General features: G+C 50.6%; 1 protein-coding gene across 2 annotated transcripts in view; it reads right to left on the bottom strand.

Moving 5' to 3' along the window:
- Positions 1–653: 653 nt before the first annotated feature.
- The window catches only part of UHRF2 (ubiquitin like with PHD and ring finger domains 2), a 195,213-nt gene continuing 171,614 nt past the window's right edge, over positions 654–24,252 (bottom strand). For both annotated transcript variants that reach the window (XM_038401747.2, XM_043514922.1), the window contains 2 exons: positions 14,546–14,644; positions 654–1,729 (listed from right to left, as the gene is read on the bottom strand). In XM_038401747.2, the coding sequence (XP_038257675.1) occupies positions 1,583–1,729; positions 14,546–14,644 (246 nt within the window). In that variant the 3' untranslated portion in view covers positions 654–1,582. The remainder of the gene's footprint in view (positions 1,730–14,545; positions 14,645–24,252) is intronic.

Below are 24,252 nucleotides of genomic sequence, written 5' to 3'. Positions count from 1 at the left end.
AATTCTATCTCCTGGAATGAAAGAGAAATGTTACTTTAGACAGAAGGAGTTAACAGATAAAAGGTCAAACATATTACTACTTTCCTGCTGAAAGTTAAGAGTAATGCTATTCCAAGCTTATCAGATACCTATACGAAGACTACGAATAGAAGGTTTAGGTGATTTGTTTCTCCTCCACTTTTCATAAGACAAACTTGAGTGCTCTCTCACATTTAGATTTCTTCTTTTATGACTCTGGTAAGCAAACATGTTAAACGCCTGAACTCATTGCTGCCAAGGTATAAAAAGAAGACCCCAATCAAAGTAGGGTTTGGGTTTATTTTAAATCCTTGCTCTGAAATCTCCAAGAGTAAAAACTCCCCACTAGCGCAAACTTTATTTACATGCTGAGACCATTAGATATCTGTTAAACCTACCAAGAACAGATTAAGATAGAACAGATTCTTCTGTCCTTAAAGCAGATTGTGGCCTAATATATTCATTATTTATACTCGTTACCAACTTTTGAAATGGAAGGTCATATAATACTCCATTTTAAGTATAAAACCCAACTGAAGAAAACATTTACTACAAAAAAGTACTTGTTTGTTAAATATGATTTAGGCTACATGGTTGTTACAATACAAAGCAACAAAAATTAGCAAAATTACTCCTTTTTCTGAATCATAAAATATTTAATGTATATTTTGGGGGAATATACTGTATATAAAATTTCAGATCACAATATGAAGCGATTTGAACCCTCTCCAAGCTAGCACTGCCTTCAATGCTGTGTAGATGTATTGCCACTGATACAAGTCCTACTAAAAGCATACAGTTTTAACTAATACAAAAGTGGCTTGTTTCAAATGAATTCTTTTTTACACAACTAGAGTGTCTTGAATACCCTCCTTAAGTGCAAAAAACACAGATCACTTTACACTAATGTAGCAACAATGCATTCATATTGTTCTCATTAGTCATTAGTAGTCAACTTGCATAAGATACGAGAAAAAGCACAATGAAGCTCACAAAAATAGACTAAAAATCAGTCTGTTCTTGAGAAAAAAAAGAAAAAAATGCAGCATAATGGGAAAAAAAGAAAAAAGGATTATGCACACCACAGAATTTTTTGTTCTTTAATCAAACTGGTTTAAGTGCTGCTTTTTTGTTTTGTTTTGTTTTTTTTTGTAAATCAAACTGCCTGGACCAGGCACAACTTTAGGAGGCAGTGTGTAGCTAAAACTTCACCGAACTTTCTTTAATCCCCACAAATTATCTTCCTCTGTCCTGAGGTAGTTACAAAAAACAAACAATTTAAGCATCAGCTACAGCTGACCAGTCAGAGCTGAGGCTTTTGTTTTTCTGTTTTAAAAACTGTTGTCAGCTGGCCAAAACTACCTTTGATGGTGAAAGAGAGCTGAGAATTTGAGTTCTCACTACACAAAAGAGATGGCTGTAGGGGGAAGAGAGTTAGCTGCTTCAGAATGTGACAATATGTTGAGTCCCATCGAGTTGGCTGGTCCACTGGTGAATTTCCCATGTTTATTCTCCTTTATTGTCTATAAAGTCACTGGGAGAAGTCAGGTAGGAGCTGAACATATCATCGTCCTTTGCTGTAACCAGGGAAGAACTGGTCAAGTAGTGTCTGCAGTATCTTGTTGGGAACCATGGTGTAGCCCTTCCCAAGATCATAGCGGCAGGCAGGGCAGGTGAAGACTTCAGCTCGGAAGGAGCGCTGTAAACAGCTCTAAGAAATGCAAGGAAAGAAAAATTACGACTTTTGCTTTGTGCTGAAAAACTAGCTAAGCAACTACTAGAGAGCAAACATAGTGCTCAGCATAGCTAGAACTGTAATTAAGCTATTACTAAGTCTTCTGATACACATTTTTGCCATTACACAAAGGAAGACAACAAAGAACTCTGTTCTTGGCTACAGTACAAGCAGTAAGTTTGGCATGAATGAAAGTACAGTGCCACCAGTGAAGGACTCCACTTCCCCCCGCCTCTCTGTGGGTAGGAGAGCTCCGTCTGCAGATTCCTTCTAGCATTCCTGCTAAACTTCTCAAACATTCCAGCATTTCATTTCAAGCTATGACTCTGAATATGCAGTTGTAGTATATGTCTAAACTTTTATGAACTTGCTAGGGCTTTGCAAATTCTTCCCTAATTCTTCCTTTCTACTTAAAAAAAAAAAACTTTTTAAAAACTTATTTTTATTAAGCTTACTATGCACATGCTTCATAATAAATTAAGCTTACTAACTGTATATAAGAGAAAAGAATCCAGGGCAAATGTCTAATGGAGTAAGCACTAAACAAAACAAAAAACATGCAATCCACATCTACTCCATCTTTATGAAAGATCCCAACAGTCAATCCTCAAGGGGGATGTGTAGAATATTCATACACATGGTATTCCACAAAATCTTTATCAGAAATTTACAAATAAATATCCCATTCCCTTCTCTGTTGTCCCCAGGTCTCCAAGAGCCCCTTTTTGTCCTTCCCTAGGCACGTGGGTGGAGAAGGCAGAGCAGAATCTCATGGAACAGAACCAGCCTCTGAGAACAGCTTGTACTTAGCTAAAAGCAGCAGCAGGGGCAAGGAGAATCTCAGCTCCTGGGCAGCAGTTACAACAACAGACTATTCTTTACAATTTGAACTCTGGACATTGTTTGCTTCCCTCATTGTCATTCTGTTGCCACCCTCATTATCCTTACCCTCTTGGATCCTCACCATCTATCCAGCATTCTTCATTCCCTTCCTCTCTTTCCTTTATTTTTTCCACTCCCTTACTTCTATTTATTCATTCCATCATGATGGTCCCGGCCAGTGATCCCTCTAATTGTCCAGTTTGGCCAATGTACAGGGCAGAGAGGCATTGCTGGCACATGATGGCATACATCACATTGATAGATGTGCAGGTGAACTGATAGTGTGGCTTGCAACAAAGCTCTGTCCTTGCCTCCGTGAGTCCCGCGTTTCCTGGCGGATTTCCACTCCTGGAACCTCTGGGCCCTTACCACTGCCGTTACCCCTGCTCATGCTAGGATCTCTGCCTTCAGATGGGTATAGTCGGTGGCATCTGTGGCAGGCAAGTCAAAGTAGGCCTTCTGGGCCTCTCCACACAAAAAAGGGGCGATGATGCTAGCCCACTGCTCCTGGGGCCACACCTCACGCTGAGCAGTCCTTTCGAATGAGAGGAGATATGCCTCTACGTCATCTCTTGACGTCATCTTTGGCAGACAACCAGCGGCCCTCAGGGTTTGTGTCCCGTCGGACCCCTTGGCCTGGGTGGTGAAGATCTTCAGCTGGTCCACCAGCTCAAGAGAGCTCTCTCTCAAGAGAGCACGATCTTGGGTCACCTGGCTCATCAATAATTGGTTTCCTGCTATAGCCACATAGACTCCTGTTGTGCCATTGGCTGAACCCAGGTGGCCTCCTGCTGGGCTGCCGTGGCTTGTACCAGAGCTCTTACCACCTCCTCCATTGTGGTACAAGGCAAACAAACAAAAGCCAAAACAGAAAAAATCCAAACACCCAGTGCACTTTTTTTTTTTTTTAAAACCCTCTTTCTTCCGCCACACTGTGAACGAAATCCCACTCTTAACACCAGTTGTGACAAAGCTCTGACCTTGCCTTCGTGGGTCCCGCGTTTCCTGGCGGATTTCGCTATCCTCAGAGGCTCAATGTGACCCTCCACGTAACCTTTCTTTCTCAAGAGACAAGGGTCACAGTCTACTGAGCCATTTTCATCATAAGCCAGCGAGGGAGGTGAGGAGAAGTTATCCTTCCTTGCACAGTCTCTGTTGTCTCTCAGTCTCAGTGATTAATCAGGGGGCAAAGGTGGGGGGAGGGGCAGAGCCTGGGCCCATCCTCTACTCCGGGCTCCAGCTCAGGGACCGTAATAGTATCAGCTATGGTAGCTGATCTTTTAGAAACATGACATGTACAATTCCCTGCGCTACTTCCCCCACAGCAGCCCTCACTTCCTCAAGCTCCACTTCACCCTTACCTCAGGGCCTCCTTCCTTGTGCCTGATATAGTGTGTACTACTCAGCCTCTCCAACCACGCAACTTCTTCCCACAGCTCCTGACATGCACTCCCACCTGACTGACTGGGAGGCTTTTAACTAGCTTCAACCAGCCCCTGATTGGCCTCAGGTGTCCCAATCAACCTAGCCTTCTCTCTGCCTTCTGGAAAGTTCTTAATTGGCCCCAGGTGTCTTAATTGACCTGGAGCAGCTGCCGTTTCACTTATCCTGCTACCAGGGATTTGTTTAGCCTGGAGCAAATCTCTCTCTCTCTCCCCCACGACTCTCCCATAGCCTTCTAGCTTGGAGGGAGGTGGGAAGCTGCTACTCCTGCTGCTGCTAGGCCCTAAGCTCTCCCTGCTGCTCCAGCTGCTCCCCTGGCTGGGCCAGACACACCCCCCCTTCTCTGCTACCTGGTTGCTTGACCCCCCACACTTGGGTGCTGCTACTGCTCCAACTGCAGACCCGGGGGGGGGGCTGCTAGCCCACTCCCCAGAGAGGAGGAGTGAGGGACCCCAGCCACTGCAGTTGTGGATACCACCACCAGTACCACCACCTGAGAGGGGTCCATTCTACCTGCCTGGACTACAACCTGGAGTTCCTGGAGCTGCTGCTGCTGCAGAGGCCGCTGCCTGGAGCTGCTGAAGCCCGAGGAGGAGAAGAAGAGGATCATCTGCCAGTGGGGCAGCACCTAGAGACTTTGCAGACCACCGTGGAGGGGGCCCTAAGACTGAGTAATTTCCAAACTGTGCTCTTGTGGTGGGGGTTTTGACTGTGTTTGTAGGGACACGGGGGGTGTGGCGTGGAGCTGCCCCCCGATCCATCTGTGTGTCCCCCCCAACCCCCACCACTATTACCACCACCGCTGCCCCCTCCACCACCCCTACTGGCTGTATACCATCTGCCTCAGCTCCTGCCTCTGGACTCAGCTGCTTGCTTGGCTTGCCACGCCCTATTTCCACCCTTTTGGGCCAGAAGCAGCAGCAAGCTAAAAAAGACTTGTGCAAGTGCACATGGGCACATGTGCCCCCCCCCGGACTGCCTACCCCCCAGCTTTGCCCTTTACTACCTGCCCCATTTGCCACTTGCTTTGCCTCCTCTTTTGCTCCAGCCCCCCTTACTAGCTTCAGTTTGTTTGCCTGCCCCGCCCATTTCCTTCTGCAGCCTTTGTTTGTTTGCCCCGCCCCAGCCTCTGAAGCTAGCCCCTTGGTTTCCCTGTTCTACCCCAGACCGCTTAGCCCCTCGCTCCGTGTGCCCATGCCCCCTCCCATGCGCTTGTGCAATTCCCCTTTTTAGTTGCAACCCTCTTCACTGCACCCGCAATGTTGTTGAATCCCCCCCCCGTAGTGCACCAAGAGGAGCCGGAATTTCCACCTTGTGTCGGTGACTGACACCTAACCCCTGATTGCCCCCTGTCCAGCCCACACCTTTTGGCGCCCTCCTCCCCTGCCTGCAGCCTAGCGGGGAGGAGTGGTCGACCTGCTTCCCCTCTCCCCTCCTCCTTTTGGTGTCCCCCTTTCCTCCTTGCTCATGATGGCAGGGGATGAGACGGGTGAGACCTCTCCAGTAGCCCGAGCTCCCCCTCCTCCGCCTGCCCCTCTGTCACCCCCCCAAGCTTCTACCTCCGCTGCCAAACCATCTGCCATCGCCCCCGCTGGGGCACCAGCAGCGATGGGCACCGGGGTGACCTCCACTGCTGCCACGTCTATCACCCCCTCAGATTTGGGGGGAGTCCCCCCAGCCGGCAGGAAGGGCCAGGGGAACAAGAAGGGGAAGGGCCCCGCTAAAAAGACCAGGCCCTCCATGGCAGGGGCTGCCCCCAATGTCCTGGCTCCATCTCCAGCTGGGGCGCCCCTCCCCGCTGTTCCCTCCACCAGCTCTGCAGGTGTCCCTCCCCCGGCCCCCAGAGCATACGCCCAGGTGGCGGCAGCCCCCCCGCCTGCCGCTACGTCATTTCTCCAGCCCACCGCCTCCGCTACCATCTATAGCGGCCGGGGCCCCTTTCCCACCATGACCAGGAAGCACGGCGTCCGTTGCCTCCTGGTGCCCGCCTCACCCCACGTGGAGACCTATGTGCGGGCGTTGGCGAGGGTGGTGGGGCCCACGGCCATTGTGGCGGCCTCCAAAATGTATGGCAAGGTCGTCTTCTTCTTAGCATCGGAGGCCGCCGCCCAGGAGGCGGTGGAGAAGGGCCTGGCGGTGGGGGGCGTGTTCGTCCCCTTAGAGCCGCTAGAGGACCTGGGCGTCCGCCTGGTCCTGACCTCCGTCCCTCCCTTTCTCCCCAATGCCGCCCTGTTACCCGCCCTTTCTACCTTGGGGAAGCCCATCTCTGTCATCAGCCCTCTCCCGTTGGGCTGCAAAGACCCCGCCCTCCGTCACGTCCTCTCCTTCCGCCGGCAAGTGCAGCTTCAACTGCCGCCGGCGGCACGCGACGGAGAGGCACTGGAGGGGTCCTTCCTAGTCCCCTACCAGGGGACCCCTTACAGGGTGCATTATTCCACGGGGGAGGCCCGGTGCTACCTCTGCCGGGCGATGGGGCACGTCCGGAGGGACTGCCCCCTGGCCCGGGAAGAAGGGGCATCCAGGACACCCGAGCCCCGGCAGGACACCGGCCCCGTCATCTCCGACGCCCCTGGCTGCCCGACACCCGAAACCGCCCCTCCTCCTTCCCAGTCCACCATTGCTCCCACTCGGGCCCAAGGGGTACCTTCCCCACTATGCCCAAACAAGCGGGAGAACCCCGCCCCCGCTGTTTGCAATCTGGCGAGGCCTGTGGAGGAGGGTGCGGCAGGGACACGGCCAAGTATGGGAGAGGGCCCGCCCCAAGGGGAATCTTCCCTCCCTTGTGCTGCCCCACCATTACCCCCTCGAGTCCCTGAGCCATCGCCTCTGCCCCCTGACACAACCCCTGCTAGCCAGCTCCCGGATGATGCCATGGAGGGCTGGGCCCTAGTCCAGGGGAAGCGGGGCAAGCGGAAGGCTCGAGCTCCGCTCCTCTCATCTGACGTGGAGGCCCCCCGGAAGACCAGGAAGGGGGGCACCGATGCCGAGCCTTCCGCTCTACCCACGGGTGTGTTCCACCCACCAGAGCTGGCTGGGGAAGACGTGGCAGCACTGGAAGGCGGTATCTCCCCTCCACGGGAGTCCCTCCCCTCCAAGACCCCCGAGGCACCATCTGAAACCCCAGTGTGCCCCAAAGTAACCATCGCGTCAGGTGCCGGCGGGGAGAATCCTGGGGTAGCGGAAAATAATTTCCCCTCTATATATGAGGAGATCGAGGCCCTGGGTCTGACCCCGGTCACCCAGGGGGAGGACGATCCTATGCCAGCGGGCCTCGATCTGGGCGACTTCTTTCCAGCCCCTCTTTCCCCATACTCCCTCCCCCTAACCGTCGCTTCTGCTCCCACCTCCGAGGAGCCCCTGGACTCCTCCATCAACCCGGCTGCAGAAGGCACCCTGCTGAGAGCCACCGAGCCAGTTGAGGCGACGGCCAGTGCCACGCGGCTGGAACCTGAGCCACCAGGGGCATCCCTCGCTGGTGAGGAGCATTCGACCTCCTTTCCGGGAGAGGACCCTACAGAAGAAAGTCCACCTCCTGATGCCGTGGCTGCCAAATCCACCAGACAGCTTGCGCCCGGCATCGGTGAGAGCCCTCTCCTGACCCAGAATCTCACCTCTACCCCTGCCCCTGCCCTTCTCCCGCCCACCTCCCGAGATATTATTGCCACCCCTGGGACAGTCTCCTTCCCCTTTCCAACAGATGACTCCCAGGGAATGGCCTTTGTGTTTGCCCGTCCCGACCCACCAGGGGCTGCTATCCTCCCTCCGCCGCCCCCCTATCGCCCCAGCATTCAGGTCAACCCATCAAGAGCCCCGTCGGGGGTCCGCACCCTGTCTGCCCATCTCGCTGGGCCAGGGGGTTGTACCAAGGGCCCCATCGGGGAGCAACCAGACCATAACCCCAGCCCCCCATGCGCTGCGAGAGGAGTTGCGGGAGTTCCTAGAAGACGTCCGTGGCTCCCGCAACAAAGTCCAGCTTGCCCTCCAGCGATGGGGGGACTTTAATCAAATCCTCCGGGCCGCAAGGGCCCTCATGGGGGAGGGGAAAAGGACCGGGAGACAGGGCGCCGCGGCCTACCAGCGGGTCCGCCACTTCCGTGACTCCTTACTCACCTACGGGGTGGGTCACGGACTGCTACGCGGCCCGCCCGGAGCCACGAGCATCCCTGCCGGCGAGGATCCCCCCCAGCCCTCCTCATGGCACCCTTTACCATCGCAACATTGAACACCCGTGGCTGTAAGATGGGTCTCCGCAGGTCCCAGGTGCTCTCCTTCCTTCGAGAGGGGAGGTACTCTGTGGTTTTCCTGCAGGAGACCCATACGGATCCGACCGCCGAAGACAGCTGGCGGCTGGATTGGGGGGACAGGGTCTACTTTAGCCACCTCACAGTTCATACGGGTGGAGTGGCGACCCTGTTCTCCCCCGACCTACGGCCCGAGGTGCTGGGGGTCGCCGAGGCTGTGCCGGGTCGCCTGCTGCACCTCCGGGTCCACATGGAGGGGCTCGTAATCAACCTCGTCAACATCTATGCCCCAGCAGCGAGCCCGGAGCGGCTGCAATTCTATCAGCAGGCATCCGCCTTCCTCGGCACCTTGGATCCTCAGGAGTGCCTGGTCCTGGGAGGGGACTTTAACATCACCCTTGAGGAACGGGACCGCTCGGGGACCGAGAAGAGCCAGGCCGCCGTCGCCGTCCTCCAGGAGATAGTCGAACACCACTCCCTGGTGGACGTCTGGCGCGACCACCACCCGGATGACACTTCCACATTCACCTTTGTCCGGGTGGAGGCCCATCGGTCGCGCCACTCCCGGTTGGACCGCATTTATTTATCACGCTTTCATCTTACACGAGCCCACTCCTCCAGCATCCGGCCGGCCCCATTTTCGGACCATCACATAGCCACCGTGACAGCCTCCCTCTGCGCGGAGAGGCCGGGGCCGGCCTATTGGCATTTTAACAACAGCTTGCTGGAGGATGCGGGCTTCGTGGCGTCCTTCCGGGAGTTCTGGCTGGCCTGGCGAGGGCAGCGGCGTGCCTTTCCCTCGGCACGGCGGTGGTGGGACGTAGGGAAGGTGCGCGCCCGGCTCTTCTGCCGTGACTACACCCGGGGCACCAGCCGACGGAGGGATGCAGCGATAGAGCTGGAGAGGCGTCTGGCCGCCAGCCCCGAGGATCCACCCCTCTGCGGAGCGTGCCGGGAGAAGCGGGAGGAGCTCCGGAGCCTCGAGGACCATCGGGCCCGGGGTGCCTTTGTTCGATCCCGCATCCGTCTCCTTCGGGAGATGGATTGCGGCTCCCGCTTCTTCTACGCCCTGGAAAAAAAGAGGGGGGCTAAGAAACATATCATCTGCCTACTGACTGAGGATGGCACCCGCCTCACGGATCCGGTGGAGATGTGCGAGAGGGCGAGAGCCTTCTACGCAAGCCTTTTCTCCCCGGAGCCGACCGTTCCTAACGCTTGCAGAGTGCTGTGGGAGGAGCTCCCGACGGTCAGCGTGGGCGACCGAGACCGGCTAGAGCTGCCTCTCACTCTGGCCGAGTTCTCGGAAGCCCTCCGTCGCATGCCCACCAATAAATCTCCGGGCATGGACGGGCTGACCGTGGAGTTCTACCGCGTGTTCTGGGACGTCCTGGGCCCAGACCTAGTCACCGTCTGGGCCGAGTCTTTGCAGAGCGGGGTCCTCCCTCTTTCGTGCAGGCGAGCCGTGCTCGCCTTATTGCCGAAGAAGGGGGACCTCCGCGATTTACGAAATTGGCGTCCCGTCTCGCTCCTCAGCACGGACTACAAAATCGTGGCAAAAGCCATCTCCCTGAGGCTAGGGTCCGCGCTGGCGGACGTGGTCCACCCAGACCAGACCTACACCGTCCCGGGCCGCAGTATCTTCGACAACCTCTATCTGGTCCGGGACCTATTGGAACTTGGGTGTAGGGATGGTCTGTCGTTCGCCCTCCTGTCTTTAGATCAGGACAAGGCGTTCGACAGGATGGATCACGGGTATCTAATGAGCACTCTGCAGGCATTTGGCTTCGGACGCAGGTTTGTGAACTTTCTCCGGGTGCTGTACGCTTCCGCAGAGTGTCTGGTAAGACTCAACTGGACCCTGACCGAACCGGTCAACTTCGGGCGAGGAGTACGGCAGGGGTGCCCCCTCTCAGGCCAGCTGTACGCTCTGGCGATCGAGCCCTTCCTCTGTCTCCTCCGAAGGAGGTTGACAGGGTTGGTGCTGAGGGAGCCGGAGCTGCGGCTGGTCCTGTCAGCGTACGCTGATGACGTGCTCCTCATGGTCCAGGACCCGGGCGACTTGGTGCGAGTGGAGGCTTGCCAGGCCATCTATTCAGCAGCCTCCTCTGCGCGGGTCAACTGGGTCAAGAGCTCTGGCTTGGTGGTAGGGGACTGGCGGCTGGCGAGCCCCCGCCCACCCGCGCTTCAAGCCATCCGGTGGAGCACGGGTCCGCTGCTCTATCTGGGCGTTTACCTTTCTGCCACGCATCCCTCTCCGCCGGAGAACTGGCAGAATTTAGAGGGCGGGGTGATAGAGCGGCTCCGGAAATGGACAGGACTACTCCGGTGCCTCTCCCTTCGAGGGAGAGTGTTAGTGCTTAATCAACTAATCCTGTCCATGCTTTGGTACCGGCTCAACACCCTGGTCCCAGCCCCGGCTTTCCTGACCAACCTGCGGACATCGATTCTGGAGTTCTTTTGGTCAGGACTGCACTGGGTCCCTGCAGGGGTTCTCCATCTACCTGTGGAGGAGGGAGGGCAGGGCCTCAAATGTCTGCTTACTCAGGTCCATGTCTTCCGCCTCCAGACCCTGCAGAGGCTCCTTTATGGTGCAGGTAGTCCGGCGTGGAGCATACTGGCGCACGCCTTCCTGCGCCGCTTCCGAGGGCTCCGATACGACCGGCAGCTCCTTTATCTCCATCCGAGAGGTCTTCCGCGAGACCTCTCCGGGCTGCCGGTCTTCTACCAGGACCTCCTCCGGACCTGGAAACTCTTTACAACGAGCAGGTCCGTGGCGGCCACCGAGGGGGCAGATCTCCTCGCGGAGCCCCTGCTACACAACCCCCAGCTCCGTTTGCAGGTGGCGGAGTCCCGCTCGGTGCGCCAGAGGTTGGTCCTGGCAGAGGTCACAAGAGTCGGAGACCTCCTGGACTATGACCGGGGAGACTGGCTGGATCCCCTAACCTTCGCTCAGCGCATGGGGCTTTCCAGACCTTGTACTCCCCGATGCATACTTCAGGAGGTGAAGGCCGCTTTGCCGCCCGCTGCTCGGGTTTATCTCGACCGGGTCCTGCACGAGGGCACGCCCCGCCCACCCACTACCCCAGGCCCGCCGGACCTTTTAATTGGACCCCTCCCCCGTGGACCCAACCGATCCCTTCACCCCTTCACTAGAAGCCGGCTGCACGAGATGCAGCCGGTCTGTTTTCAAACCGCGCCAAGAAAACATCTCTACACGCTCGTGTTCCACACCCTTCACGCCCGCACCCTCGTGTCCCGCCCCGATACAAAATGGCGGGACCTCCTGCCACCTTTGGAGGGTGAAGAGCCCCGGTGGGCCAGCCTATATTCCATCTTAGTCCCAAAGCCCACTGGGGATGTCAGTTGGCGGCTCCTTCACGGAGCCGTGAGCACGGGCGTGTACTTGGCGCGGTTCACCACAATCCCAGACACCTGCCCCTTTTGCGGCGTGAGGGATACCCTGGCACATGTCTACCTGGAGTGTGCCAGGCTGCAGCCCCTATTCCGGCTCCTCACCAATATCTTATTACGTTTTTGGTTGCACTTCTCCCCTCACCTTCTCATTTATGCACTCCCTATCCGTGGCCCCACAAAGTCCCGGGATCTCCTGGTCAACCTCCTCCTGGCCCTAGCTAAAATGGCCATCTACAAAACCAGAGTGAGGAGGTTGGCCGATGGAGTCTCCTGTGACTGTGGGGCCTATTTCCGATCCTCGGTCCGTTCACGTATCCGGGCAGAGTTCCTCTGGGCGGCGTCCTCTGACTCCCTTGACGCCTTTGAGGAGCAGTGGGCTCTGTCCGGGGTTCTCTGCTCGGTGTCCCCGTCCGGTTCCCTTCTTTTGACCCTTTGACCGCACTCCTGTCCCTGTTATTTTATTAGTTGTCCCCCGGAATTTTTTGGGTATCTAGGTCCTGTGGATCCCCCTTTTAGGCTGGGGGGGACCCTTTAGCAGTGGACGGGCTTCGCCCGCCCACTTCCCGGATCCCAATAAGACTACTCTTCCATAGCCGTCTGGCCTTGCCCCGTCACAGGCTGATGTGATTAGGCCCTATGATGGTGTCCTCTGAATAGATATGTGGACACAGCTGGCAACGGGCTTTGTTGCAAGGATAGGTTCCTGGGTTAGTGGTTCTACCAATGTGATATATGTCATCATGTGCCAGCAATGCCCCTCTGCCATGTACATTCGCCAAACTGGACAGTCTCTACGTAAAAGAATAAATGGACACAAATCAGAAGTCAAGAATTATAACATTCAAAAACCAGTCGGAGAACACTTCAATCTCTTTGGTCACTCCATTACAGACCTAAAAGTGGCAATTCTTCAACAAAAAAAACTTCAAAAACGGACTCCAATGAGAGACTGCTGAATTGGAATTAATTTGAAAACTGGATACAATTAACTTAGGCTTGAATAAAGACTGGGAGTGGATGGGTCATTACACAAAGTAAAACTATTTCCCCATGTTTATTTCCCCCCTTTCCTCCTCCCTCCCCCCCGACTGTTCCTCAGACGTTCTTATCAGCTGCTGGAAATGGCCCACCTTGATTATCACTACAAAAGGTTTATTCCCCCCTGCTCTCCTGCTGGTAATAGCTCACCTTACCTGATCACTCTCATTACAGTGTGTATGGTAACACCCATTGTTTCATGTTCTCTGTGTATATAAATCTCCACACTGTATTTTTCACTGAATGCATCCGATGAAGTGAGCTGTAGCTCATGAAAGCTTATGCTCAAATAAATTTGTTAGTCTCTAAAATGCCACAAGTACTCCTTTTCTTTTTTTAATAAATGAGTGATTTGTGTTGAATGAGGTGCTAACACTAGTCTAAAAAATTAAACTTCTATGGGTAGATTTTGTACTTGGAAGATATAATGATCCAAGTACAGTTAAACCAAATTGTTGTTCTTCTACGGAACTAGTAAATCAATATACCTCCAATGCAATGGCAGAGCTATCCTCAGGCATGCACATCCCTTGAACTGTGACCATATAGCTAACATGTAAAAACATATTGGCAGAGAAAATGCATAAAACAGAGATAACAAATAACAGAAGCAGATGTGACATGTACAGTTTAGTGTGTGTGGTGTGTGTGTGTCTATATATACACATCCCTATACACAAATACACTCTCTCTTTCTATGTGTGTGTGTGTGTATATATATATATATATGCGAAGTCTTTACTGATTCTAGTAAACATTGGATTCCATATACTGTCTGATATCCAAGTCTTCAAGTTTGAAAATATGAAGTTTTTATATATATAAAGACATAAGACTTCATATATATATGAAGTCTTATGGCGATAGACTCAAGCAGCTCAATCAATTTAGCTTAAGAAAGGGAAGGTTAAGGGCTGACTTGATTACAGTGTGTAAGCCCCTACTTGATAAATGGGCTCTTCAATCTACCAGAAAAAGATATAACACGATCCAATGACTGGAAGTTGAAGCTAGAAAAATTCAGACTGGAAATAAGATGTACATTTTTAACACTGAGGTGATTAAACATTGGAACAATTTAACAAGGGTTATGTTGGATTCTCTGTCACCAGAAAATTTTAATCAAGATTGGATTTTTTCCTAAAAGATATGCTCTAGTCTAGGGATTATTTGGGGAAATTCTATGGCCTGTGTTATACAGGAGGTCAGACTAGATTATCACAATGGTTCCTTCTGGCGCTGAAATCTACAAATTTAATATAATTTCCCAATGGGTACCCAGCAAATAGTGTTAAGACACAACTTATTCAGGTAGTGAACCAATATAGGTTGTATTGCGTTGTTTTATCTAATCATTTGGTCTAGAATTTGATATGCTGTGGTCTTTCCTAAATAGATGAAATGAGCCCTGTGTTACTGTGCCAAACTCTAGCTATTGGACCAAGTCAGTCCCTAGCTTAATTCCACTGATTTCAATGGAGCAACACTAAGTGAAGTTTAAGACATCTGTTAAAAAAAATAATAATAATAATAATAAAAAAAAAAGTAAAACTAATGCATTTCCATTTTAAAAAAAAAAATATAAAATGGAAGAAAATACAGATTACTCAATTAAAATAAACCATAATCATACTAAATTGGGAGCAAACTTGTTGCATTCCTTGGTCAGAATGCTTGGTATAATTATTGTCTTGCTAAAATATAGTCTGGCTCAGTTGACTGGTTGTCTCAGTGCCAGAAACTCAACCCAAAGCAGAACAGAGTTTGTACTTACTTTGCAGACATTATGGAGGCACTCTGTTGTCACTGGCTGGTAAACCAGCTCCTGGCAGCAGACACACATAAAGGATTGTTCCAGTTTCTTCAGAAAATTCTAGTCGTAGGGCAAAGGAAAGAAAAAATGGGATGAGAACGTTCTACTAAGGGCTCATCCATGAACATAGCAAACATAAGAATGAATAATACCCTTGTGCGGATTGTCTAAAATTACTGTAGCAATGCAGTTTTTAACAGGGGCAAATCATTTGCCCAATTACTGTAGTAATCACACTTACTTAAAATATGTACAAATTTAAACCTGGTGAGCCAAATTTTGCTTTCATTTACACAGCTGTAAATTCAAAGTAACTGAGAATAGAATTGGGCCCCATAAGTCTTTGGAAAAAGCACAAAAAACAGCCCTTTCTCATATGACAGCTTCTAGGTTGATCCATATTTTACATAAATGTTATTCTTTTCCTAAGCCTTGGGCTCTAAGCAGGCCAGGAGTTCCCGAGTTAGTGCTGATTAATAATTTTACACAAGTGCCAAGAGTTGGAAAATCCAGACACTACACTTCTCCAAATATGATTACATGACAGCTTGATTTTGTAGGTAAGCATAGTTGGCTTGTTTATATTCTAGCTTCCTTTTTTCATATCAGACAGTCTGAATTGCACATTTCTTCCAAAAAGCCCACTGGTATTGCTCCCACACCTGCAGAAATATTGTCTCTAATATAGCCATACACTCAACTTATGCCAATGTTATCTATTTCTATATTCTTCTCACCTCATGTTTACATGACTCAACTGTTGTTTACTGTTTCTTCTTAGATTGTAGACTTCTTAGGGAAGAACAATGCTAAGCACATTAATAATAAATAATAAACACTGAACTTGTTACACCATTGTTTTTTCAATTGGCTTTAAATTCAAGATTTTGGATATTTGGTTGGGTTCAGTCTTCCTCAACCCTTCATACCCATGACAAATACAACCTGAGGGAGTGGCCAGGAAGCTGGTCCATGGCTATGCTAAATTTCCTGCTTCTCCAAGTCCTCCTGAGAATCCAGAGAACCAAGGTTATGAAAAAGTACTAAGAAAAGGAGTACTTGTGGCACCTTAGAGACTAACAAATTTATTTGAGCATAAGCTTTCGTGAGCTACAGCTCACTTCATCAGATGCATTTGGTGGAAAATACAGAGGGGAGATTTATATACACACACAGAGAACATGAAACAATGGGTTTATCATACACACTGTAAGGAGAGTGATCACTTAAGATGAGCCATCACCAGCAGCGGGGGGAGGGGCGGGGGAAGGAGGAAAACCTTTCATGGTGACAAGCAAGGTAGGAAATAGCTGGAAACTGCTGGAAATCGCCTACCTTGCTTGTCACTATGAAAGGTTTTCCTCCTTTCCCCCCCCAGCTGCTGGTGATGGCTCATCTTAAGTGATCACTCTCCTTACAGTGTGTATGATAAAACCCATTGTTTCACGTTCTCTGTGTGTGTATATAAATAAAAATAAATAAATAAAAGTACTAGTTCCACATTAATGTTTGTTAAAACAGTAAGACCTAGGGATTCTCAGCAGGGGTCAGAAAACATGGGAAGTTATGCACCTGTATCAAGTGATCATTCTTCCCTTCTGAAGTTGCCTTTGTCATAGATGTGCAGTATTCTAGCAAAGTGATCTCTACTTCTCTACACAGAGGGGAGCAAAGTACCCAACCCTTTCCTGGAGCAAGTCACCTCTGCACATGCTATTGTACTCACACAAGGACTGTGGATAGTTTAATCACTTTCCTCTATGCCGGGGTTCTCAAATTGGGGGTCAGGATCCTTCAGGGGGTTGTGAGGGTATTACATGGGGGATCGCAAGCTGTCAGTCTCCACCCCAAACCCTGATTTGTCTCCAGCATTTATCATGGCATTGAATGTATAAAAAAGTGTTTTTAATTTATAAGGGGAGGTCACACTCAGAGGCTTCCTATGTGAAAGGGGCCACCAGTACAAAAGTTTGAGAACTACTGCTCTATGCTGTGAAAACAGATGACAAGATCACTCTGGAAACGTAAACGTTTATCCTTACATCTGAGTCTTCCCAAAGCAACCCATCAGGACAGGGCAAATTTGTATTGGGTATTTTAGAAGCACAGTAGGCCTTATGCAGATTCTAGCTCTGATATTTTAGTTGCTCAAGAGCTCCTCACTCCATATAGAAGTAAAACTGGAATTATGATTATGCAAAATATAGACCTTTAAAATATTTTTTATATATCAGAATTGTTTGATTCAAACTGAACCATATATATAGTACAAGTGAAAACAGTGGACATCAGTATGCGTTAATGGTCAAGAGGTCCATTTGCAGTGCAGAGACCCAGCTGACTCCTATTAACATTAGTGGGAGCTGTATGGAAATGTATATAGTATCAGGTAGTGTCAAAACTATAGGTAGGACTCTAGAGGAAAACTACTTCCCAGTAACGGCATTTCCCACAAGCTAGTATTTTCTGTTGTTACACATACATGTCACTATACCCTTGTGTTATGTATAACTTTAGGAGTCATACCTCTCCAATCATTTAAAAAAAGTTAATACATATGCCTTGGAGGGAACACAAGAAAATGGCTCATAAACTTTATCTCCGCTCCTTTATAGCTACTAGTCTAGCAGCAGTGTAGTGGAGAGGTATCTTAAGTGGAAGAACAGGGAACTACAGGTGCTTCTACTTTCAGAGAATTCCTGTTAATAAGAAGTAAATTGGTCCTGCTACTTCCCAAATAAATGGAATTTTTATGGTGTTCATTTTTTAGGCATCCTATTTTCCTGCTTTGGATTTTTCTGAAGTCCCTTTTCTTTAGAGTTTTGCTAGTGTATTTTGTTCTCCCCATTCCCTCTGTGTGTCTGGAAGGACCAACCAACAAGACAAATATAGATACTATGGACTGATTGGTACCAAATACTGAGGCAGGCATTTAACATAGTTGCTGAGAGCTGGCTGTTGGAGCAATGGCCCTGCAAAGTGTTTGTGTACTCTATTAACATTAGGGGTTTTTTTCTCTCTAGGATATATATCACTACTTCTACTAAAAAGAAAAGGAGTACTTGTGGCACCTTAGAGACTAAAATTTATTAGAGCAAAAGCTTTCATGAGCTACAGCTCACTTCAAGTACTCCTTTTCTTTTTGCGAATACAGACTAACACGGCTGCTACTCTGAACACTACTTCTACTACTATTTCTTCATCAATCTACACACTCAAAGTGATTTACATAATCAACTAATTAGTACCAAAACATTTGCTTTGTGTGTCTATTCCCCTAAATACTGTCTTCTACTGGACATTACATCCGCCATATCTACTCAGTTGTGCTCATGTTGTCCTCTGATGACTGCAGCTCAGAGACTAGTGAGGAGGGCAAAGAGGGAGAGATAGGAAGAGGGACGTGGGATGGAAAGAAAAAGGGAGGCTGGGATGGGAAAAAGCAGAGGTAGAGAGGGGAAAAAGAAAAAATAAGATGGAAAGAGTTATAAGGAGGAAAGGGGAGAGGAAGAGAAGAGGGCAAAGGTGAATGAGAAGGTGGAGAGAAACTACTACTGATGATGATATAAAACCCACTTATCCATGGACTATCACCAGCTACTCATATAGTATTACAGCCAAGCATGTAGGGTAAAGGTGGGCTTTTTGGGGTATTTTTAATATTTAAAGAATCTGTAATTGGGGAGGCAGAGAGTTGTTCTGGGGAAGGCATAACACTTCATGACTTGGTTTTTGACCTTCAGCTTTACCCTCTGTGACAAAGCTCCGTCCTTGTCTCTGTGGGTCCCGCATTTCCTGGTGGATTTTGCTAGCCTCAGAGGCTCACTGTGACCCTTCCACGTAACCCTTCTATCTCTAGAGACAAGGGTCACAGTCTACTGAGCCATTTTCATCATAAGCCAGTGAGGGAGGTGAGAAGTTATCCTTCCTTGCACAGTCTCTGTTGTCTCCCAGTCTCAGTGATTAATCAGGGGGCAAAGGTTGGAGGGGGGAGGGAGGAGCACTGGCCCACCCTCTACTCCGGGCTCCAGCTCAGGGACCCGAATAGTATCAGCTACGATAGCTGACCTTTTAGAAACATGACATGTACAATTCCCTGCGCTACTTCCCCCACAGCAGCCCTCACTTCCTCAAGCTCCACTTCACCCTTACCTCAGGGCCTCCTTTCTTGTGCCTGATATGGTGTGTACTACTCAGCCTCTCCAACAGCGCAACTTCTTCCCACAGCTCCTGACATGCACTCCCACCTGACTAACTGGGAGGCTTTTAACTAGTTTCAGCCAGCCCCTGATTGGCTTCAGGTATCCCAATCAACCTAGCCTTCTCTCTGCCTTCTGGAAAGTTCTTAATTGGCCCCAGGTGTCTTAATTGACCTGGAGCAGCTGCCATTTCAGTTATCCTGGTACCAGGGATTTGTTTAGCCTGGAGCTAACATATCTATCTCCCACTACTCTTCCATAGCCATCTGGCCTTGCCCCGTCACATATCCTCCCCCCTGCTCAACACCATAGAGTTGGGCAACTTGGGACGCCAGGCAGTATGCTCGTGACAGACCATCAGCGTTGCCATGGTGGCATCCAGCCCTGTGCCGTATGCGGAACTGGAATGGTTGGAGGAATAAGAACCACCTGGTGACCCTTGCATTCTTTTCCTTATTCTGCTGCATCCACTGGAGGGGTGCATGGTCCGTCACAAGAGTAAATCGCCGGCCTAAGAGGTAATAAAACAGTGTCTCCATAGCCCATTTGACAGCAAGGCATTCTCTCTCGATTACTGCATATTTCTGTTCTCTTGGGAGCAGCTTTCTGCTTAGGTAGAGGATTGGGTGTTCCTCTTCTCCCACCATTTGCGACAGAACTGCTCCCAACCCTACCTCAGAAGCGTCTGTTTGTAAAACAAATTCCCTGTTAAAGTCTGGGGCTATGAGTACGGGGTCATTACAGAGGGCCGTCTCAAGGTCTGTAAATGCCCCCTCTGCTGCGTCGGTCCACTTTACCGTGTCTGGACCTCGGGCCTTCACCAGGTCCGTTAGGGGACTTGCCCTAGTGGCAAAGTAGGGAATAAACCGTCAGTAGTAGCCTACCACGCCTAGGAACGCACGGACCTGCTTCTTTCAGGTCGGCCGGGGCCAGTTTTGAATTGCCTCTAGCTTATTCGTTTGGGCTTCACTATGCCCCTTCCCATAATATATCCCAGGTACCTAGCCTCTGCTAGCCCTGTGGCGCATTTAGCGGGATTAGCAGTGAGGCCAGCCCGCCTTAAGGTGCGCAGTACTGTCTCAACTTTCTCCAAGTTGGTTCCCCAGTCTGGCGTATGGATGATGACATCATCTAGGTATGCAGCTGCATAACTAGTATGGGGGCACAGCAGCTTATCCATGAGGCGCTGGAATGTGGCTGGGGCCCCATGTAGCCCAAAAGGGAGGACAGTGTACTGGACTAGCCCATCCTGGGTGGAGAATGCTGTCTTTTCTTTAGCTTCTTTGGTCAGAGGAATCTGCCAGTACCCTTTTGTCCGATCCAGTGTAGTCAAGAATTGGGCACTACCCAGTCAGTCAACCAGTTCGTCGATGCGTGGTATGGGGTATGCATCAAACTGGGATATTTCATTCAGTTGGCGAAAGTCATTACAAAATCTCATGGTACCGTCAGGTTTAGGCACTAGAACAATTGGACTGGACCACTGACTGCAAGATTCTTCAATAACCCCTAATTCTAACATTTTCTTTATTTCGGCCTTGATTTCCTCTCTTTTGGCTGCTGGGATTTGGTAGGGTCTCAAAGTTACCTTGGCTCCGGGGATCATGCGGATATGGCGATAGGTCTCAGTCGTCTGCCCTGGTTTTGTAGAGAACACATCTCTGTTGCGATTAATCATGTCGGCTGCCTTGATCTTTTGGATCGGCGTCAAGTCGGATGATATCCTCACTTGCTCGTGTAAGTTATCCTCCTGGGGAAGGGTCTCCTGCATGACTAAGCATGTCTCTCGATCGTGCCAAGGTTTTAGAAGATTGATGTGGTAAATTTGCTCCGATTTCCAGCGGCCTGGCTGCCACACCTTATAGTTCATCTCTCCCACGGCTTCAATTATTTCGTAGGGTCCCTGTCACTGGGCCAACAGTTTACTTTCTGCTGTGGGCACCAGTACCATCACCCGATTCCCAGATTGGAACCGTTGAAGCTTCGCTTGATGGTTATAAGGGGTTCGTTGGGTCGCCTATGTTCTCTCCAAGTGTTCCCGTACAATGGGCGTAACTCGGGCTATCCAATCTCTCATCTGCAGTACATGCTCAACTATGTTCCTTCCGGGATTTGGCTTCTCTGGCTATATCCAATATGCCCTGAGGGTGGCGCCCATATAGTAGTTCGAATGGAGAGAAACCCGTGGAGGCTTGCCGAACCTCCCGGATGGCGAACATGAGGTAAGGCAATAAGGTATCCCAATCTTTCCCATCCTGGCTCACCACTTTCCTGATCATGGCCTTGAGGGTCCTATTGAACCTTTCCACAGGACCATTGTTTGCGTGTGGTATACAGAGGTCCATAGGGCTTGTACATGGAGTAATGAACAGAGATCTTTCATCAGCTTGGACATGAAAGGTGTCCCTTGATCAGTGAGTATCTCCTTAGGTAGCCCAACCCGGGCAAAGATCTGTACTAGCTCCTTAGCTATTGTCGTGGAAGCTGTGTTGCGCAGGGGAACAGCTTCTGGGTACCGGGTTGCATAGTCCAGTACAACAAGCACATGTTGGTGGCCCCGAGCTGTCTTCTCTAGGGGCCCTACCAGATCCATGGATATCCGTTCAAAAGGAACCTCTATTATTGAAAGAGGTATCAAAGGAGCCCGCAAGTGCGGACGAGGGCTATGTAACTGACACTCCAGAGAAGAGGTGCAGCATCACCGGACATCTTTATGTACTCCTGGCCAGTAGAACCTCCACAGCATCCGTGCCTGGGTTTTCTCTACCCCTTGGTGTCCTCCAAACAGGTGACTGTGGGCGAGACTCAATATGGCTTTTTGATGTTTTTGTGGTACCAGAAGTTGTTGTATCTCTTGCTCCTGCATTTGCACCACACAGTAGATCTTTCTTCACTATAAAGTAAGGTCCAAGATCCCAGACCTTCCCATCCACGGGTATCCCATCAATTTCGGCCACCTCTTTCCTGGCGTTATCATATCTGGGGTCCTCCGCCTGGTCCCACCCAAAAGTCTCTCTCCCGGGACTGCCCAAGCTCCCAGGGGCCAGCTTCTGCTTCTTCCAACGGCTCACCACCGTCATGGCTGGGGGCAGCTTCTGGCTCACCTTCTGTGGTGGAAGTTTCTCTGTTGGCTGCTCGCATCCATCTGCCTACTAGGGAGGTCTTCTGGCCCTGGGTCAGGATCCGGGTTCCCAAGGCCTTCACGGCCTTCCTCTCCTTTTTTGTCTTCCGGGTCTTTCGGGGGGCTGAGAACAGATCCTGAGAAATCTCAGCGAACATCAGGGGTTGACATTCCCTCGGTGACGAGTCGCTGTCCTCAGGGTCCCCACCTCCCTCCAGCCTCTCTGGGGGGAATAAATTATCAAACCCTGGAGAGTCCCTCCCAATGACTACAGGATATGGGAGTCACCTCAATGGGGTTTCCCTGAACCTCTGTTTCCACTGGGATGGTGGGGTAATGGCTCACGGCCCCATGCATGCACATCACTGCTGCACGTTTGGCTTATAGCAGCTCACTATTTTTTACCAGCTTACCCGATATGAGGGTGATAGCACTCCCAGAGTCCACAAGCGCTGTAGTCTCTGCTCCATTTATCCTGGTGTAATTATGCAGGGCTAATGCGACCCCTGCGAGGTGGATAAGGGAGCATGGGACCTCCCAATCCCCCAAGTTACATTGCATAGGCTCCTTGGTGCTGGGACACTGTGCTGCTATGAGTCCCCACTCCCCACATGCGTAACATCTATAAATTGCTTTTAATCACTCCCCTATCCCGGGGATTAGGGGGTTTAGTCCCAGGGCTCCCCCCATTCAGGCCAATCCCTTCCTCGTGGGATCCCCACTGGTTTTTGGCCCCCCCTTCTTCCACCTAGGACTCCCCAGGGGTTTGGCTGCCCAACCTTCCAGGGTTGGGGTCAGGTGCTTGCTTCAAAAGGGGCCTTCCTTGGGTAGTCGGGTCAGTCCCCTGGCTGTCATCCGTTTTTCTACCAGTGTTATCATCTCGTCGTACGTGGACGGATCGTTCTGGCCTACCCACTTGTGGGGATCTGGCGGCAGTCCCCGCATGTAATGGTCTATGACCAGGGTTTCCAAAATCTCCTCTGGCCTGCACACCTTGGGCTGTAACCACTTCCGTGCTTGTGTATGAGGTCAAATAGCTGGGACCTCGGGGGTTTGTTCTCCTGGTATTTCCACTCATAGAACCTCTGGGCCCTTACCACTGCCATTACCCCTGCTCGTGCTAGGATCTCTGCCTTCAAACAGGTATAGTTAGTGGCATCTGTGGCAGGCAAGTCAAAGTAGGCCTTCTGGGCCTCTCCACACAAAAAAGGGGCGAGAATGCTGGCCCACTGCTCCTGGGGCCACGCCTCACGCTGAGCAGTCCTTTCGAATGAGAGGAGATATGCCTCTACATCATCTCTTGATGTCATCTTTGGCAGACAACCAGTGGCCCTCAGGGTTTGCATCCTGTCGGACCCCTGGGCCTGGGTGGTGAGGATCTTCAGCTGGCCCACCACCTCTCTCAAGAGAGCATGATCTTGGGTCGCCTGGTTCATCAATAATTGATCGGTTTCCTGTTGTAGCCACATAGATTCCTGTTGTGCCATTGGCTGAACCCGGGTGGCCTCCTGCTGGGCTGCCGTGGCTTGTACCAGAGCTCTTACCACCTCCTCCATTGTGGTACAAAGCAAACAAACCAAAACAAAAAAAAAATCCAAACCCCCAGTGCACTTTTTTTTTTTTTTTTTTAAAAACCCTCTTTCTTCCGCCACACTGTGAACGAAATCCCACTCTTGACACCAGTTGTGACAAAGCTCTGTTCTTGCCTCCATGGGTCCCATGTTTCCTGGAGGATTTCGCTAGCTTCAGAGGCTCACTGTGAACCTCCACGTAACCCTTCTTTCTCTAGAGACAAGGGTCACAGTCTACTGAGCCATTTTCATCATAAGCCAGCAAGGGAGGCGAGGAGAAGTTATCCTTCCTTGCACAGTCTCTGTTGTCTCCCAGTCTCAGTGATTAATCAGAGGGCAAAGGTGGGGGGGGGGGGGAAGAGCCTGGGCCCACCCTCTACTCCAGGCCCCAGCCCAGGAACCCTAATAGTATCAGCTATGGTAGCTGACCTTTTAGAAACAATACATGTACAATTCCCTGCGCTACTTCCCCCACAGCAGCCCTCACTTCCTCAAACTCCACTTCACCCTTACCTCAGGGCCTCCTTCCTTGTGCCTGATACGGTGTGTACTACTCAGCCTCTCCAACAGCGCAACTTCTTCCCACAGTTCCTGACATGCTCTCCCACCTGACTAACTGGGTGGCTTTCAACTAGTTTCAGCCAGCCCCTGATTGGCTTCAGGTATCCAAATCAACCTAGCCTTCTCCCTACCTTCTGGAAAGTTCTTAATTGGCCCCAGGTGTCTTAATTGACCTGGAGCAGCTGCCATTTCAGTTATCCTGGTACCAGGGATTTG

Source organism: Dermochelys coriacea, chromosome 5, assembly GCF_009764565.3.
Source record: "Dermochelys coriacea isolate rDerCor1 chromosome 5, rDerCor1.pri.v4, whole genome shotgun sequence".
Classification (NCBI taxonomy): Eukaryota; Metazoa; Chordata; order Testudines; family Dermochelyidae; genus Dermochelys; species Dermochelys coriacea.
Note: the sequence above shows the minus strand (reverse complement) of the source record. Positions and strands in the feature narration are given on the sequence as shown.